Source organism: Arachis ipaensis, chromosome B08 (assembly GCF_000816755.2).
Source record: "Arachis ipaensis cultivar K30076 chromosome B08, Araip1.1, whole genome shotgun sequence".
NCBI lineage: Eukaryota > Viridiplantae > Streptophyta > Magnoliopsida > Fabales > Fabaceae > Arachis > Arachis ipaensis.
Genome location: NC_029792.2, coordinates 11,580,752 through 11,599,511, shown reverse-complemented (window position 1 = coordinate 11,599,511; position 18,760 = coordinate 11,580,752). Strand labels below are relative to the sequence as shown.

The 18,760-nt window shown below is 36.1% G+C and overlaps 1 protein-coding gene across 2 annotated transcripts; it reads right to left on the bottom strand.

The window, feature by feature from the left end:
• On the bottom strand, positions 6,159-15,330 carry LOC107610515. 2 transcript variants are annotated; one of them, XM_021108882.1, is made up of 6 exons: positions 15,148-15,330; positions 13,359-13,449; positions 7,884-8,122; positions 7,219-7,323; positions 6,701-7,102; positions 6,159-6,177 (listed from the first exon to the last, which is right to left on the bottom strand). In XM_021108882.1, exons 3-6 carry the CDS (start codon positions 7,950-7,952, stop codon positions 6,163-6,165), a joined length of 591 nt encoding a protein of 196 aa, XP_020964541.1. In that variant the 5' UTR covers positions 7,953-8,122; positions 13,359-13,449; positions 15,148-15,330; the 3' UTR covers positions 6,159-6,162. The 2 variants fall into 2 exon arrangements, with proteins under 2 accessions (XP_020964541.1, XP_020964542.1); XM_021108883.1 differs by lacking the exons at positions 7,884-8,122; positions 13,359-13,449; positions 15,148-15,330 and adding an exon at positions 7,413-7,488.

The window sequence follows — 18,760 nt, the reverse complement described above, 5'->3', positions numbered from 1 at the left end:
CAATTAAATAATACTACAATAATATTTTATTTTTTATTAAATTGATTTAATATATATTTTTAGATATAAATTAAAATTAAATTTTAATATATTATTGATAGTGTAAAATATTCTACACTAATACAAAACCATAATGCATACTAAAAATTGAACTTCTTCTATAGTCAAGTGGCTTTTAAATATTCAATGATTTTAGTAAGCTAGAACCACATTTTTTCTCATTACTTATAACGATGTCTTTCTACCAAATATATTGTCCGATCACCATTGTCGAAAAGACTTTTAGCACAAAAGACCCTTATCTAGGTCCATTAACAACTATTTACTATAAGCAAAATATTGAATACTGTCAAATTTATTGTTGTCCTAAAGTTGACGGTATAAACGGCGCTAAAAATTATTTACCAACAGATTATTTCGTTCAACGTTAATTATTGGTGGATTTTTTGTCGGTTTTTTTAATGACTTTGTTGAGACTGAATTGCTAATAACCGTCGGATTATTTTGACGATAACTTTGGTGCCATATCACGTGTTTTATTTGGCACCAAGTTACTGTCAAATTTGTCCAGCAATAAATACTACGGTAATTTTTTTTTTGCACAGTTAAGTTACAATTAGTAGTCAAATTAAAACTTTTGTTAACAAAATTAGGGCAAAAATTTAAAATTACCAGAAATCAACAAATTATTTTATTAAAAAAATATTCTGAATATAATAAAATGTCACAAAAGTAAAATACAATGAAGTAGACATAAAAAACATTAAATTCCTAAACCCTGTAGATCTCGGTAACCGTCCTTGTCGTCATTAACTTTTCCCTGCTGAGGCGGCAGAGTAGGTGATGATGTTAGTGTCCCACCAGCCGCGTTGCCACTGGTACTAGCAGCATCACTGCCCCCAACGCGTATTTGCTCATTGTACACCTCCATCTGCTCTCGCAAACGATTTAGCTACTCCAGCTTCTCCGTCAAGTCCAAGCTGATGGCAACGTCTCCTCTCATGCGTGCAAGAAGGTCGTTGTACCTCTACTCAGACTGTTCCGCTTGTTGGTGAAGCTCCTATGTCAACTTCTCCACCTCCTCCCTAAAGTCGACAACTTCCTTGGATCGGCAGGGCTAGTGGCAGTGGCAGAGGCAGAGGCAGAGCAAGCCGCCAATGTAGAGGAGTGGAGGCTCCTGGCGAAGTATAACCCTAACCCGAAGCGGCGATTCTTGTGGGATTCAGAGACGATCTTGTACCAAATCCTATCAGGATCTACCATTGAGGTCTCAGAGCCGGCTTCATCATTCCTACTAGGCGGCTGAGATTGCTGGGTGCGGCCTCCAATATCTGCGTGTAATCCTCCCATGCCACCTACGTTGTGATTAGGATAATAGTTAATTGACTTTAAACTAAATAAATTTGAAACTTAGAATTAATTAAACTCACATAATGGGCCGCATACCACTCGTCAACAAAATTTTCCTTGTTAGCCTTCAAGGTATGAGTATACTTGAAGGTCTTCGCTAGTGTCACCTCACAATCTAACGACTTAGACTACACATAATCAATCAACCAATAAAATAAAACAACAAATAACTAATTCAAATAACTCTTAACAAACATTACCAAACTACTTACTAGTCTGATTTTCGTTTTCATCAAGGTCGCCGACCCACCCGTATACTTCAACGAACTCAACGAAGTCCTGTTAGCGACGTTCATCAAACTGCGATACTTGAACCCCTCATCATTTCTAAAATGGGCCTCCAGTTCCTTTTTGATAGATGGATGGATCTAGGTCGTTAGGTGGCCGCGTCCCTGACGAACGTCGCTCATTATCTGCTGAAGTCGTTTAGCTGCCCAGTAGTCGTAGATCTTCCTGATGGTAATCAGTGGCTAAGAGAAGGGGGGTTGAATCTTAGCCTCCCTTTTTGCTGAATATTACTTTCTGACTTTTAAAGGAACTTCAGGAGATATTTTTACTTTTCGTCTCATAACAAGTTAAGAGACATTTTTGTTTTGTCTCGTAACAAGTTGAGAGACATTTTTTATTTTGTATCTTGTGAACCAGAAACAGAGAAGAAGCAGAGAAGAGAGAATCACACAAAGAAGTATCTTGGTTCAGCTGCTAAGTGCAATGCAGCCTACATCCAGTCTCCATCACAACAATGATGGAATTTCACTATTTTTTATAAGATTACAAACACCAATTCTTTTCCTAGGATCTACCCAATCCTATCAGGGACAAACCCAGATTCTACACCCAATCTGAATTTGACTAGGACTCAAAACCTAGCTTTGAACTGCAAAGTGCTAACCCAACTTGCAAGAGAATCCCCACAGGATCATGACACACAATAGAAAGATGTACAAAGAAACTCTGAGATAGACATCTATGGCTTTTTCTCTAATTTTGCTCACTGCCTTTTTTCTCTCATTGGCTTTTTTTTACAAACCTCACCATGTTTACCTTTTCCACCATGAGACTCAGATAGACAAAATTAATAAAAAGAAAACAAAATGAACACCATTGAAGGAGATGAACTCAAGAAGCTTGGGTAGCTATGAGAACTCTGTGCTTTATGCTTTCTCTCCTTGATCTCAACCTTTGGCCGTTCACTCTTAATATAGAAGGGGAAGCTTCCAAGGTTGAAACCGGTTCAACCAAGCAACTTCTTCTCCAACCAAAAACAGTAGCAGTTCGGACAGAGAGAAGAGAGAGGGAAAACCAAAAAAACCAACATGCATGTACCTCTCTCCACCCTTTTCATCAAGCTCCTTCAATCTGAACCCTTGATTTTATCTTTGGCTCCAAGAAACGATTCGGACCCTTGATGATCTTCTGACCCAGAACAGCTCTTTGCTTTCCATTTTTGCTTCTTCCTACGTGTAGCTCGGCGGCTAATTTCTTTCTTTGATGAACGAAAATGGAAGTGAACTTTTGCAATTGATATCTTCCTCTCTAACAGAGGCGGATTGCTTCTATTTTTGGCTTCGAAAATCTTGAAGCTCTTCTTTAAAATCTTGCCTTCAATGGTAAAGATCTTGCCATGCCTTACTTTAGATCTTCCTTTCTCATAGCCTTTCTTTCATAGGCTTTTCTTGTAACTTCTTTTTCTTCTGATGACTTCTATCTTCTTCTTTGTTTGATTGATATGACCGAAAGATAAGAGAGAGGAGAGAGAAGAGACAAAGCTTTTAATGTAATATTTAACCCAATTTAATTTTGAGTTTTGGTTACCTATGCATGCAATCAATTGAATTGAAATTTGAATTCCATTAACCAATGGAGTAGGTAACCAAAGAGTACATGCTCCATTTCTTTCTTCTTCCAATTCGGACCAAGGGACTTGTTGGTCCAAGAGAATGTTGTCTTGGACTTTGTACTACTTTCTTGGCCCAATCTGTTTCATTATTTTATTAACATTAGCCATATAGAATGAAATATTTTTTGCATGAGGGCTGGACACTTTAATCACAGTGGGCTTGAATCAATTTTGGCCTGATCATAAATTTTTTGTACACTTGAACAAAAATATCAAACAAACCATTGGAAGCATATAACAATTTAATAATTTCCTAATCAATATTTTAATAATGTTTGATCATCATTTCAATATAAGTTTTTCAAACTCAACACTTCCTAATCATGAGATTATGCTCCGTGTCCCATATGAATTTCAAGTATACAAAGTGATTCAATAACATTAGTTAGTCAAAATAAAATACATTTCAAATACAGTTAATTAATTCAACATTATTGGGTTATTACCGCCCACTTCTGAAACCATTGTTCTCTAGTCTCAACAGGGATCTTCATGTAGCTCGACCATGGGCAGTTGTACATTAACTTAATCACCTTGGAGATCTCCTGTGTGCCAGCATTGTTGTTTGGTACAAACCTATCTAAAAAAATATATAAGATTAGCAAACACATAGAAATACATAAACTTAAGATTAAAAAATAGTATGTACTCACGCCTGCATGCCATCGGAAAAAAAATCCTTAGCCAGATGATAGGCGATGGTGAAGGGGCATTCTGTTGGGGGTACTAGAGGAATCACACACATTGCGGTCTCTGTTGCTGGATCTATATGAGGTGTAGTAGAAGGAGCCACGTAGTTTGAGTTTGGGATCATGATGAACTGCTGGTTCGCTGGACCCGCCTGTAACATCACAAGGGTCGATCGACGGGGTAGTTGAGGTAGAAGGCGATGACTGAACAGTCTATGCAGATTCTGTGGAAATCCTTCCTCTACCACGACCACGAGACCCACTCGATCTACCTCTACTACCTATCGTCATGTCTGCAAAGAAAATATATTATTATCACTAATCAACATATATTCTATACGAATCATTCAACAAAACTCCCTGAAAAAATTGGACATAACCTCCCCTAAAATTGAACATATATCCACTTTTACGGTTCTCACACAAATCCAACTAATCTCAATCCACAGCATCAGTCAACACTCAATTAATTTCATAAGAATTAAACTCAACTAAACAAAGTTCTCATGATTCAAATCTAAAGCAATAAGATGTGACATGCATAAATCCAATGCAAAAGCAACATGCAAAAATTTAAGTATGAATTAGATTGAACTATTTATTCTTAATTGATTCAAGTTAACATAATCAAGCATAATAAGATGTGACATGCATATAAATCCAGTACAAAAGCAATATGCAAAACTTTAAGTATGAATTAGATTGAACTATTTATTCTTAATTAGATTTAAGTTAACATAATCAAGCACAATAAGATGTGACATGTATATAAATCCAATGCAAAAGTAATGTAGAAAATTTTAAGTATGAATTAGATTCAACTATTTATTCTTAATTAGAGTCAAGTTAACAAAATCAAGCACAATTAGATACATCATGTATATAAATCTAATGCAATAGCAATATGCAAAATTTTAAGTATGAAATAGATTAAATTATTTATTTCTTAATTAGATTCAAATTAACATAATCAAGTACAATAAGATGTGACATGCATATAAATCTAATACAAAATCAATATGCAAAATTTTAAGTATAAAATAGATTGAAATATTTATTCTTAATTAGATTCAAGTTAACATAATCAAAAGCAATATGCAAAATTTTAAGTATGAAATAGATTGAACTATTTATTCTTAATTAGATTCAAGTTAACATAATCAAGCACAATAAGATGTGACATGCATATAAATCCAATGCAAAAGCAATATGCAAAAATTTAAGTTTGAAATAGATTGAACTATTTATTCCACTACAAAAAAAAGCCTATGGTCACGGTAAAAAACCGTGATCATAGCTAGTAAAAAGGGTGACCATAGATCTATGGTCACGGTTTTTTACCGTGGCCTATTCCCTCATGGCCATAGGTCTATGGTCACGTTTTTTAATCTATGGTCACGGTTTCAATTTTCAAAATATGACACTTTAGGCCACGTTTTTTTACCGTGACCATAACCTCTATAGTCACCCCTCGTTAAAACCGTGACCATAGATAAGGCTATGGTCATGGTTTTCACCGTGGCCATAGCCTTTATGGTCACTCTTTCTTAAAACCGTGACCATAGCCCTATCTATGGTCACCCCTCCTTAAAACCGTGACCATAGCTCTATCTATGGTCACGAGTTTTGCCGTGGCCATAGCCTCTATGGTCACCCTCCTTAAAACCGTGACCATAGCATCATCTATAGTCACGGTTTTTCACCGTGACCATAGCCTCTATGGTCACCCCTCCTCTTAAAACCGTGACCATAGCCCTATCCATGGTCACGGTTTTTGCCGTGGCCATAGCCTCTATGGTCACCCTCCTTAAAACCGTGACCATAGCCTTATCTATTGTCACGGTTTTTTAAAATAGTGACTATAGCCTGTTGTTGTTTATGAGATTCAAATTTTTTAAATTATAATCATATCCCAAAATGATAATAATCACAAAATAAATCTAAAAATAAGAAATTCAAGAAATCTAAATCATAAAAGTTTCATTATAAGATAGATATATTTAATTTTTAGTCTAAACAACACAAATAAAAATAGAGTATAATTTTTTCAATTACATGTAATACCTCAAAAAGTACATAACACATGAAAATATTACATTTACATAACTAAGGTCATTGTAAGACCCATCCCATGTGATATTTGTATGGAACATATTTTTTTCATCACATCATGTCTTCCTGCATGCAAAAAAATAAACATGTTAGAATAGAGCAAAAATGCTTTTGATGATGCAGTACATATGTAGCAAAAGAAGGAAAACATTCATCCACAACAACACTCAAGAATTATTCACAACCATTATTCACTAAATACTATTAATTTAATAATTAGTTAGCACATAAAAGGTGAGATTCATTTTTAAATAATGTTACAAATCACCAGCAAGTAAACCTTGGCAAATATTCATATATAAACAGTTGTTATAATAACCGACAATTAAGTTCTAAAAAAAAAATACCAAGTGACAAGCAATTGAGACATCATGAGTAAAAAGAAAAGATACAACATAATATGAACTTTGTTTTTCTTAACTTATTCTTTCATTAACATAGAATAGAGAGCAACATATATACAGCCAATATCCATGCATAATTATAAATGATTCACAATCCTAAAACCTTAACTTTAACTCAAATTCATGATATATCATTTACCAAAAGCATACTATTAATTTAACTAGAAGTTTTGAACAGTACTTACTTCCATATCCTTTGATACATGGTTCGATCCAAGTGAAGGAGGAATGTTTCGCCGTGCATCATTTGGTGCACTACTCGCGTCAGGCGGAGATTGTTGGGCGACTTCTATCATTACTTGCACTTGTTCTGCACTCATACCAGGATTGACTTGTTGCAACAATGTTTTAATCAAGTTTGTTAAACCATCCAACTTAGAAGTTAAGTTATTTTGATTTTTCTCCATAGTTGAAACTACTTCATTATGTTGTTGTTGCATTTGTCGGATTTTCTTCTGCTTTTTAAGAGAGGATTTTGTGACTGATCGACCATAGAAACGAACTCTTCCATGTCTCTCCTTTCCGAAAACTGTTTGAACTGCTTCATCATCATTGTATCCTGCTTCTTTCAAATTTTGAAGATGTTCCTATTACACACAAATATGATCAAAATAAATGCATGCACCCAAATGCTTCAGAATAAATAAAAATAGCTAACACATTTCTTGTTTGGTGTACTTTTCTAAGAGACCAGAAAACTAACAATTGTTTCTTGTGTCCCCGAATCAGTCTCTCCTTTTTTGCTCGTACGAGTTACAACAAACATGTCAGATTGTGATGGATCTTCATTGTCCTCCTTCTTTGCACGCTGCAAAGAAACCACCAATATGTGACTAAGTAAACACACATAACATGAAAGATGTAAAAATACTTAAAATAAAAAGCACAAAAAAATACCAATTCAGCGCGTACTAATTCAAAACTAACTGGACCCATTCGATGATTCCATTTTTGCTTGGATCTGTTTTCATGATTGTTGTCAGAAATAACCTACGTTTGTTGCAATATAAAATTAGATAGAGTTAGTTAAATACACGATACCATCATTAAAGCCAATAGAGTTGTGAAAATAACTTACTTTGATGATATCAAGCCTCCAAAATTGAACTAATTTTCGAAAATACAGTTCAGGTACAGTCATTGGACGATTTTTCATCATCTCTCTAAATGAGTTGTACGGTGTATAGTGATATTTCTTTATGCGTTTCTTAAATTGCTTCCATGCCTCTCCAATGGTATCTATCACCCAAGGCTCAGCATCACTAGGAATGTTATATTTAAACTATGAATAAACAACGAATTATGTTATTTTACCAAACATGCTAAGCCTATTTGTAAACAATTTAAAAAGGAGAATGATCAACTCACCTTTGCATAATCCAACATTGAAGTTTTAGTCTCAATGGACACAGCTTGCCAATTAGTATATAACAACATGACCAAATTAGAGTTTCTTGCAAGTGTTCCCAAGAACCGACTAAACAATTGAACCTGTGTCTTTGTTGGGCCTATGGGTTTGCCATTGTACCATGTTAACTCTATTTGTGTCTCCAAAGCATGAATATGCTTGAGTTGGATGGGACCACAAACTTTTTTCTTTTTGGTACCTATTTCCAATGTCATTACTAGAAAATATTAACAAGAATACTAATCTAATGAATAAAAGAGTAATCTACTAAATACAAGAGTTAGGTTGGTGTCTTTCACTATTTGCTATTGAAAAAAGGGATAAAGGCATTACCGAGTTGACTGTCACTACTATCACCAACGGTTGGATTGAGATCATCATAATCATATTCATATTCTTCATTATTTTCATATAATGATATCCCATATTTTTCGAAGAATTCATCTAAAGTCATAGCAGGGATAAGAGACTCAATCTTATGTTCTTCGCTGGCATCTTCTTCATTCGATTCCTTCATCGGCATCTTATTGGTCAGCTTCTTGCTTTGACCCTCAGCGTCATTGGTATTTATCTTGACTTTATCACCCTCCACCTTTGATTTCTTCATTGGCACCTTCTTCCTAGACGGCTTCTTCCCACCTTGATCCTCATGTTCAATGGCTTTCATCTTGACTAGATGATTTTCTTCGTTGGAATTATTTGTTGGCATCTTGATTTGATCCTCACCATTTCTGATGTTTGTTATCTTCTTGGTTACCATTTCGCTTTGACCTTCATTGTCAACTCTTGCCAGCACCTTTTTCGGCATCTTGCCCTTTTTTCTTGTCTCATGTTTACAAATATTAGCCCCACATGCAGCTAAAACATGTTCCCTTTTTATTTGAAATTGTTTTAGCAAAGAATAAGCACTTGTGAATTGAATTTTTTCTGAATTTTTTACTGGACTCCTCATCTTCAAGGGACTTCTTTGTGACCCTATTTGTGATAGGGTCCTTAACCTTTTTCTTTTGGAATTTCTTTCATTGTTCATCCTGTATAAAAAAATAGAAGTCAAATAAAGCATCAACATAATTCATTTGCATGAAGAGATAAAAATAAAGCATCAATACTAAGATTGCCAAAATTAAAATAAAGAAGAAACATGGTAACGCATTTGAAAATAAAGTAAACAAACATGATAATGCATTAGAAAATAAACATGATAATGAATTAGAAAATAAAGTAAACAAACATGGTAATGCATTAGAAAATAAACATGATAATGCATTAGAAAATAAGTTAACAAATAAAGCATCATGGACAATTTGTGTACTACCTCAAATTCAGCATCACTGTCAAAATCATCAGACACTATTTCTTTGTCTTTAGGTTTGATCTTGTTCGGTGTCACATCAACAATAGTAGGTCGCACACCCTGTCTAACTAAGTCTACCTCACCAATATCACTTAAGGGTATCGGACTATTCGCCGATTCATGTGGCTCTCTTATGTTAGGGTCAAACTGTAATTGGACACCAATGTTAAACAAGTCTCTGGGAACCGTTTTCATCATATAATTCTTTTGGGGGAATATATGGATCTTTCACATAAAAGCACTGGTGTGCTTGGCTTGCCAACACAAATGGTTCGTCTTGGTAACATCTTTTGTTGAAATGAACGTATGTCAAACCATAATCATCTTCCTCAGCCATAAACCACTCACACTTAAATAACAATTGTAAATTGGTTATAATAGTCTAACTTGATAATATTCATGATTCTACCATAATATCTTATATTGGCCTTGATTGGTTTTTTGTCCTTAACACTCGCAAAGCTTGTAGTTTCAGCCACCACAGTGACACTACTATTTTGCGTTTTCCGCATCACTTCTCGCTGCTTAGTATGAAATCTGTACCCGTTGACAACATAAGTAGAAAATGATTTTGCAACTTTATTTGGACCCTTAGACAGCTGTCGTATCCAACCGGGAACATCATCCTTCATGGCACGTCTCGTAAACCACTCGATAAAGTTTTTATTCTGATCTTTAACGATGTTCCACTTTCGCTTCCGCTTGTCTTGCTTTTGTTGCTCACAACATTCTCTACAAGGAATGTATATTATTATGTAATACTACCAAAATTAGTCTAAGGAATAGAACTAATGAGAAGTGCAAATTTACCTCATGTAAGGCTCCACGTTATCGCAATTATTCAATACATATGCATTAGCTTGAAGGAGTGACTTCTCGTCCAAAATAACTAGTTGCCCTTTTTTCCACCCAATGGACTTCCCTTGTTTGTGAACAAATTTGAATCAGGATCTTTGGTTGAAGTGCCTGCATCATTATTCCGAGATACTCTGTTGAATCTTGTTTTCACTCCCTCATGCAAATATCTTGAACAAAAAGTTAAACACTCTTCAGCCAAATAACCTTCCACAATTGATCCTTCTGGACGACTTCTATTAGGTACATACCCTTTTAGTGTGCACATGTATCTCTCAATCGGATACATCCATCGAAATTGGACGGGACCACCTAACCTTAGTTCATTAGCTAAATGAATAAGCAAATGAACCATTATATCAAAAAAGGTCGGCGGAAAAATTCTCTCCAACTGGCACAAAGTCTCTACAATCTCTGACACCATTAATCTCTTCAAACGAGATTTCCTTTTGACATAGCTGATGAAAAAAGGAACACAGGCGCACTAGAGGAATAGCAACATGATCTGGAAGAATGCTCTTGATTGGTATTTGCAACAGGTAATGCAACATGAAGTGATGCTCATGAGTCTTGTAACCGTAAAGCTTTCTCTCTTCTTGTTGTACACAACGAGAAATGTTTGAAGCACTTCCATCAGGCAATTTTATTTTCTTCAAAACACCACAAAAAATGGATCTCTCCCCTTTGGTCATGGAGAAGCATGCTCTAGCAAGTTTAGTTCTTTTGCCATCCTTAGTATTTATTGGGTGAAGATTCTTTCGAATGCCCATCTCCTTCAGGTCATAACGAGCTTTTGCATGATCCTTTGTCTTTCTAGGAATATCCAATAAGGTACCAATTATACTGTCAACTATGTTTTTTTCGATATGCATTACATCAAGGTTGTGCCTGATCATACGTTGCTGCCAATATGGTAACTCAAAAAAGATTGATCTTTTTCCCATTGGCCTTTACTTTTTGCTTTGCGTCTTCCCAGAGGCATTATCTACTGACTTTAGCATATCTAGAACCTCTTCACCTGTTAACATTCGTGGTGGACCCCTGAATTCTATTTTTTCATTAAAAGATCTCTTGTTAGACCTCCATGCATGATCAACTGGCAAAAATCTCCTATGGTCCATGTAAACTGTCTTTTGGCTATGTTTTAAGTAACAAAAATAAGTATCATGGTTACAACAAGGGCAAGCTAACTTTCCTTTCGTACTCCAACCGGACAACATCGCATGCGCTGAAAAATCATTGATTGTCCAAAGAAGTGCAGCATGCATTTGAAAAGTTTCATTCTTAAAAGAATCATATGTATCTATCCCTGACACCCATAGCTTCTTCAGCTCTTCGATCAATGGTTGCAAAAAAATATCAATATTATTTCCTGGTGAACAAGGTCCAGGTATGATTAAAGAGAGCATGCAATATTCAGACTTCATGGACATCCAAGGAGGAAAGTTGTACACCATTAAGACAACTGGCTATGTGCTATGTGACACGTTCATAGTTCGAAAAGGATTACAACCGTCACTTGCCAAACCAAGCCTCAAGTTGCGCAGTTCTTTTGAAAAGTTCGGGTACTGACTGTCCAAGTTCTTCCATGCTTGGCCATCAGCAGGGTGCCTTATGCAACCGTCTTTCAAACGCTGCTCATCATGCCACCTCAACGCCTCTGTTGTATTTGGGCACATAAAAAGCCTTTTAAGCCTTGGTATTAAAGGAAAGTATCTTAAGGTTTTCGCATCAACCTTATGAACTTTATTCAGAAGCGCAAAGTCCTCTTCGCTGCCATCTGTAGTAGGAGTCTGATTATATCGAGACTCTCCACAGATACGGCAAACTGAGTCATTTATGTACTCATTCCGATACAACATGCAGTCATTAGGATATACATCAATCTTTTCATAGTCAAGACCCAACTCTTTAACCATATTCTTAGCTTTATTAAAAGAAGTGGGAATGTTCAAATCAGGTATAGCTTCTTTCAATAACTCCAAGAGGGAGGTAAAAGATGTGTTACTCCACCCATGTAGACACTTCAAGTGGTAAAGATGAATGATGAACGATAACCTCGAAAATCCAGTTGTACAATTCAAATATAATTCCAGACCTGCTTTGTCTACTAGCTTATAAAATCTTTTCGCATCTTCATTCAACCCACTGTTCCCCTCTTCAAGATTTGCTATATTTCCGAATGCGTCACGCAGCAACCCGTCAATATCATCAAGGCCGCCTCGATCATCCATGTCAGTATCTACTACTGTTGGGATTATTGATTCCCTATGATTAGTCCATCGTTTATAACCTTCGACAAACCCATAGCAAATAAGATGCTCATATACAGCGTCTCGTTCACGCCAATAAGTGTTTCCACACTTTGCACACAGACATTGAATTTCTTTTCCAACTGGTTTTCCCTTTACGAAGGCAAACTCTAAAAAACTATTTACACCAACTATGTACTCCTTCTAAAATCTTGGTGAATCCATCCAATCTTTTGACAAAACATGATTAAACCTAATAATGCAAATATCTGAACTTACTAAACATGGTCTAATAGGTCAATTATAGTGTCAATCTAGCTACCATATACACACTACCTAAATAACTAGAAGATCAAATTATAATATATATCAAGTATGATATAAACTTACTGCTTAGTTCCTTCATTTTGAGATTCCATTTTAAGTTGTTATACACTGTGTCACAACAACTACTCGACTCATTTTGTCTTTACCAATCAATAAATAATATCCTGTATAAAACAAAACAAAAAAATTTAGGAGAAGGTAAATCTATATGAAGAATTAAATTATTAAACCTCCCTTCTCTGTCTCTAAATTTTATTTGAAAAAAGAAAATATATATTTTTTAATTTTATTTTTTTAACATTGGAAAGAGCATGTTATGAACAGATCAGCTGATTAGATAATGAAAAGATAGAGCATGAAAAAGTGTTAGTAGTGTCCTATGTATATGTTAAGAAGAAAATCAAATGGTTAGCCAGCTTCTGCAATTCTGCATGGGGACTCCATGGAATACACACACAGACTACAGAAAATCAGTCCTCTAATGTATTTACCAAATCAGCAAAGAAAAATATAAATTTGTAAAGGGAAGTAATAAATCAGCAAATAAGCACAACATATTTAGCATATCAAATCAATTTGGGAAAGCAGATAAACCCAGGATATAGCAAAGTTAATACACTAACATGTAAGACAGAACGGTACATTACCTAAGCGAAAGCATAAATTGTACGCACGAATCTAGCGTAATCTGCTCCAGGCATTTGAATGACCAAATCTGTCAGAAATATTCTCCAGAGCCTATTTAAAAGACCAAATAACATGATCAGAAATATTCACTAACTGTGTCTCAAAAAATAGCAAGGAGGAAATGGAAATCCAGCTGAAAAGTGTTAGTGGTATATTTTATCAAGAGAGTGAATGGCGTTTCCTTTATTTGGTAGAAGTGGAACCATAGGTATCCTCTTATCGAAGTAATCTTGATTGAGAGTTGGGAATGCCCTACCCAATATTTGAATTCAACACTGTTGGCTAAAGAGAAGATGTATACGCTATATACCACTTCAATGGACCATAAATTAGCATTAATACCACCCAAAATATTATTAAATTAAAACCTATTTATTTTTATAAAAGTACGAAATTCTAATTAGACAATATAGTATATAGAATCATTAAACTTGAAGGATTAACATTAACATGTACAGCATATGTGTGTATAATATATTCATTAGAAAAAGTCCTCTGGAGACAAATATATAAGCATGTGTTCAGAAATTAAATAAAAGTAAATTGGATATAAATTAAAAGAGATATATGATAATGAAGATGATGAATGATGGGTCATGTTTGGAAAAAACTAATTCCACTCAACTTTAATAAATTTCATCACTTGAAAAATTAACTTTAAAAAAAAAATCTTTTTTTCATTTTTTATTTTTCCCTTTTTCCAAATCAGCTCCATTTTTTGCAAGTTTCCAAAGCACAAGCAGAAGCATCATCAAAGTCCAAGATCAAAAGGCAATTCATATTACATATTACAGGAGGCAATTCAATTCAATTCAATACAGTTACAAGTTACTAAACCTACAAATTCAGTCCAATTTTTGAATCCAAACTAAACGAAAAATACATCGATAACAACAGCTAAATTGGCAACAACAATTTTTTTTCGTCAGCTCAACAGGGTTTCAATTAGGCAGAAAAAGTTCATCCTCCCAAACTCAAACCTCAAAGCAAATACCAAAATATCTACTTTTAAACCACCAGAAAAAACTAATTCCACTCAACTTTAATAAATTTCATCACTTGCAAAATTAACTTAAAAAAGAAAAAAAAAACTTTTTTTTCATTCTTCATTTTTTCCCTTTTTCCAAATCAGCTCCATTTTTTGCAAGTTTTCATAGCACAAGCAGAAGCATCATCAAAGTCCAAGATCAAAAGGCAATTCATATTACATATTACAGGAGGCAATTCAATTCAATTCAATTACAAATTACTAAACCAACACTCTTCAATCCAATTTCTGAATCCAAACTAAACGAAAAATACATCATCAACAATAACTAAATTGGCAACAACAATTTTTTTCGTCAGCTCAACAGGGTTTCAATTAGGCAGAAAAAGTTCTTCGTCAGCTCAACAGGGTTTCAATTAGGCGGAAAAAATTCATCCTCCCAAACTCAAACATCAAAGTAAATACCAAAATATCTACTTTTAAACCCCAAAAAAAAACTAATTTCATCACTCAACTTTAATAAATTTCATCATTTGAAAAATTAACTTAAAAAATAAAAAAATCTTTTTCTTCATTCTTCATTTTTCCCTTTTTCCCAATTCAGCTCCATTTTTTCCAAGTTTCCAAAGCACAAGCAGAAGCATCATCAAAGTCCAAGATCAAAAGGCACTATACTATGATTATGAATGACCATTTCTAAACAAGTATATATAAAATTGATCGATAGAATCAATCAAGGAGTGTGTGTGATTGAATGTTACTCAGAGGATTTTGCTTCGAATAAGACTTGCTCACATAATCAGACTTGCTCTTCGAATAGCAACGCTTCTACTGGTGAGCTCGCGGTGACAGGAAGCTCGCGGTGAAACTGAACGACACATAGCTCAACGGCGGACTCCACCCGTGGTAACGGCGGCAGCAGCTTCCCCAAGTGGCGGCTCGGACGGCAGCAGCAGCCGCATCAGAGCTTCAACAGTGGCGGTGAAGGCAGTGGAGGCAGTGACAGAAATCAGCTCAGTTTTGGACCCCTCTCTCTTTCATCTTCATGCGCTTTCTCTCTCTCTTCGAACTTCGATAGTGACACGTAGTGAGGAGCGATGGCGAACCTAGCTCAACGGCGGCTGGATAGCGGAGGAGCGCGACGGCTCCTCTTCTTCCTCGCGGTGAGACAGAGGAGCTCGGCGATGCTAGAGTTTTTGCCTTCGTCGATCTTGGGGGCTGTGACGAAGTAAGGGCTGGGAGGAAGGGAAACGACGATGGAGGGGGTTGGGAGGAGATCGGCGATGGTGGAGGCTGGCTCGAAGGAAAACGGTGAGAGCTAGGGTTCTTTTTTTGTTCTAAGTTATTAATTAGGAGGGAATGGGGATTTTGCTGGGAGGGAGGGGGAATTTTGGGAAGGGATAGTTAAAAAATAAAAAATAAATTAAAAAAAAAAAACCGTGACCATAGACCACCTTAGGCCACCCCTAATAACCGTGACCATAGATACTCTACGGTCATCCTTTTTTAAAAAACCGTGACCATAGACTCTTTTAGGTCACCTCCCAAAACCGTGATCATAGATACCTTTAGGTCACTTTCCAAAACCATGACCATAGACCCTTTTAGGTCACCCTTTCGAAAAACTGTGACCATAGACCCCTTTTTGGTCACTGTAAAAAATCGTGACCATCGATCCCTTTAGGTCACTCCTAAAACCGTGACCATAAACCCTTTTAGGTCACCCACCAAAACCGTGACCATAGACCACTTTAGGTCACCCCCCAAAACCGTGACCATAGACCCTTTAGGTTACCCTTTTTTGAAAAACCGTGACCATAGACCCTTTTTGGTCACCGTAAAAAACCGTAGCCATAGACCCCTTTAGGTCACTCCTAAAACCGTTACCATAGACCCTTTCAGGTCACCCCCCAAAACTGTGACCATAGACCACTTTAGGTCACCCCCCAAAACCGTGACCATACACCTTTTTAGGTCACCTTTTTTTGAAAAATCATGACCATAGACCCTTTTTGGTCACTGTAAAAAAACCGTGACCATAGACCGCTTTAGGTCACCCCCAAAACCGTGACCATAGAGCCCTTTTAGGCCACCCTTTTTGTAAAAACCGTGACCATAGCTTTTTTGTCACGATTTTTTGCCGTGACCAAAAACACCGTGGCCATAGACCCAAAATGTTGTAGTGTTCTTAATTAGATTCAAATTAACATAATCAAGCACAATAAGATCCGACATGCATATAAGTCCAATGCAAAAGCAATATGCAAAACTTGAAATATAAATTAAATTCAACTATTTATTCTTAATTAGAGTCAAGTTAACATAATCAAGCATAATAAGATGTGACATGCACATAAATCCAATACATGAAGCAATATGTAAATCCTAAATCCCAATTTTACAGTAACATAATTTAATTTCTAAACCCCAAATTCACAGAACATTGTTCAATTTTTTTTCGAAACATATATTAAAATCAATTTCACAGCAAAATAGAAACTAGGGGTATGCATGGCCCGACCCGGCCCAAAGACTCAACCCGGCCCCGAACACTTTAGGGGCTAATTTGGTGTGATTTCACCGGGTCTAGGGCCGGGTAAGGGTAATAGATCCGGTCATTATTTTGGGTCGGGTCTTGGCCATGGCTCGGGTCATCCGAACTCGACCGGTGGCCCAGTCATCATACACAATTAATATTTTGTGTTATAAGTGATGGATGATAGCTATTCTTATGTGGAATTTAAGTATTGTAAACCTTAATATTTTGTTTTATTAGTTATTATAAGACTATAAGTTAATATTTTATGTTTAAAATGCATAAGATTTTAGACAAATGCATAATATTATGTTATTTGTATTGATTTAAATATTTTGTGTTATTAGACAATATTAGTATTGATTATGGATATGATTTAATTTTAGAGAAGAGTTGGTTCTTGTTATATTTTTCTAAATGAATTTTACCATGTCAAATAATGGTTGGAGTGTTGAAAATTTGGATATTTTCACATGCTAGCTTATAAGAAAGTATCAAGGTAATGTAACGTTAATGGCCCGGTTTTCACCCGGTTTTTACCCAGTATAATCGTGGCCCGAAAGTATATAGGTTTCATCGGGTCTAAGGCCGGGTTCGGGTCTAATAAACAGGTGCGGTGTATATTTCGGATTGGGTCTGGGTCACATCAAACCCGGTTTCACCCGACCCATGCACACCCCTAATAGAAACATTAATGGTAGATATTAAAGGCTAACTTACTTAGAATAGAGGAGGTGGCCGGCGGCGTAGCAGGCGGCACAGTTTCTTCACGAGCAGAGACACGACTCCGGCAACTCTCTCGTCGCGGAGATGGGTTAGTACAAGGAGAGAAAAGAGGCGGAGACAGGAAGCGTACGTGGCGGCGGTGGCGGTGCTGACGAAGCGGCGGTGAAAAGAAAGGGCTAGAGAGAAAGATGGAGAAGAGAGGGTAGAGAGAGATTTCGAAATGAAGGGAGAGAGGGTTCACGGTTTGAATTTAGGACACTATTATCGTCGGATTTACCGGCGGATAACTTCGACGGTAACGCATTGTGGATCACCAAAACGCAGCGTTCCATTAAACGTGTCTACCGTTGAATTTTTCTGACGGTAAATTCGACGTTATATTTAGCGCATATTTGCCTTTTTCCGCCAAATATTACCGGCGATTTTACTGTTAGAAGAGGCTATCCGCCAGTAATTATTTGGCATGATGAATCCCACAACAAATTCTTTGATAAATCCGTGGGTAAAGCCGATGCTAATGTGCGACGCTGAATCCGACGGTACTCAATGTATTTCTTGTAGTAATTGCTCTAACATCCAAAAAAGCTCGATTTACACCATGAGCTATGATACCATTTTTTGGGATAATCATAGCCAGGTATTTTCTTAGTATATTAAACACTATGAGTGTGAGTGAAAGTACACTAGAATTGATGTAGAGAATCGCCGTTAAAATCAATAAATGTAATTGTGTACGCCATAATATCATATATATGAATAGTACAAAAAGTATGATGATTAGGGGTGACAAACGGGACTAAATCCGTCAGTTCGATCCGCGTAACTCGCCAAAAAAATAGGTTAGGCTGGAAATTAAAATTGAGACCGCCACACATCGAAAGCCCGCCTAACTCGCACCGCTTAAACCATGGGCTTTGGCGGGGCGGGCTTCCTCGCCGGGCTTAGGGTTTTTTTTAAGATGTTCTAATTTAGTGTTTTGGATTATATTTTACGTTTGATTTATTATGTTCTAAACTTGTATATGTTTAATTATATATTTTGGACAATATTTATTTTACTTTAGACAATGTTGATTTTATTATTTTGTTTCAAAAAATTTGATTTCGAATTAT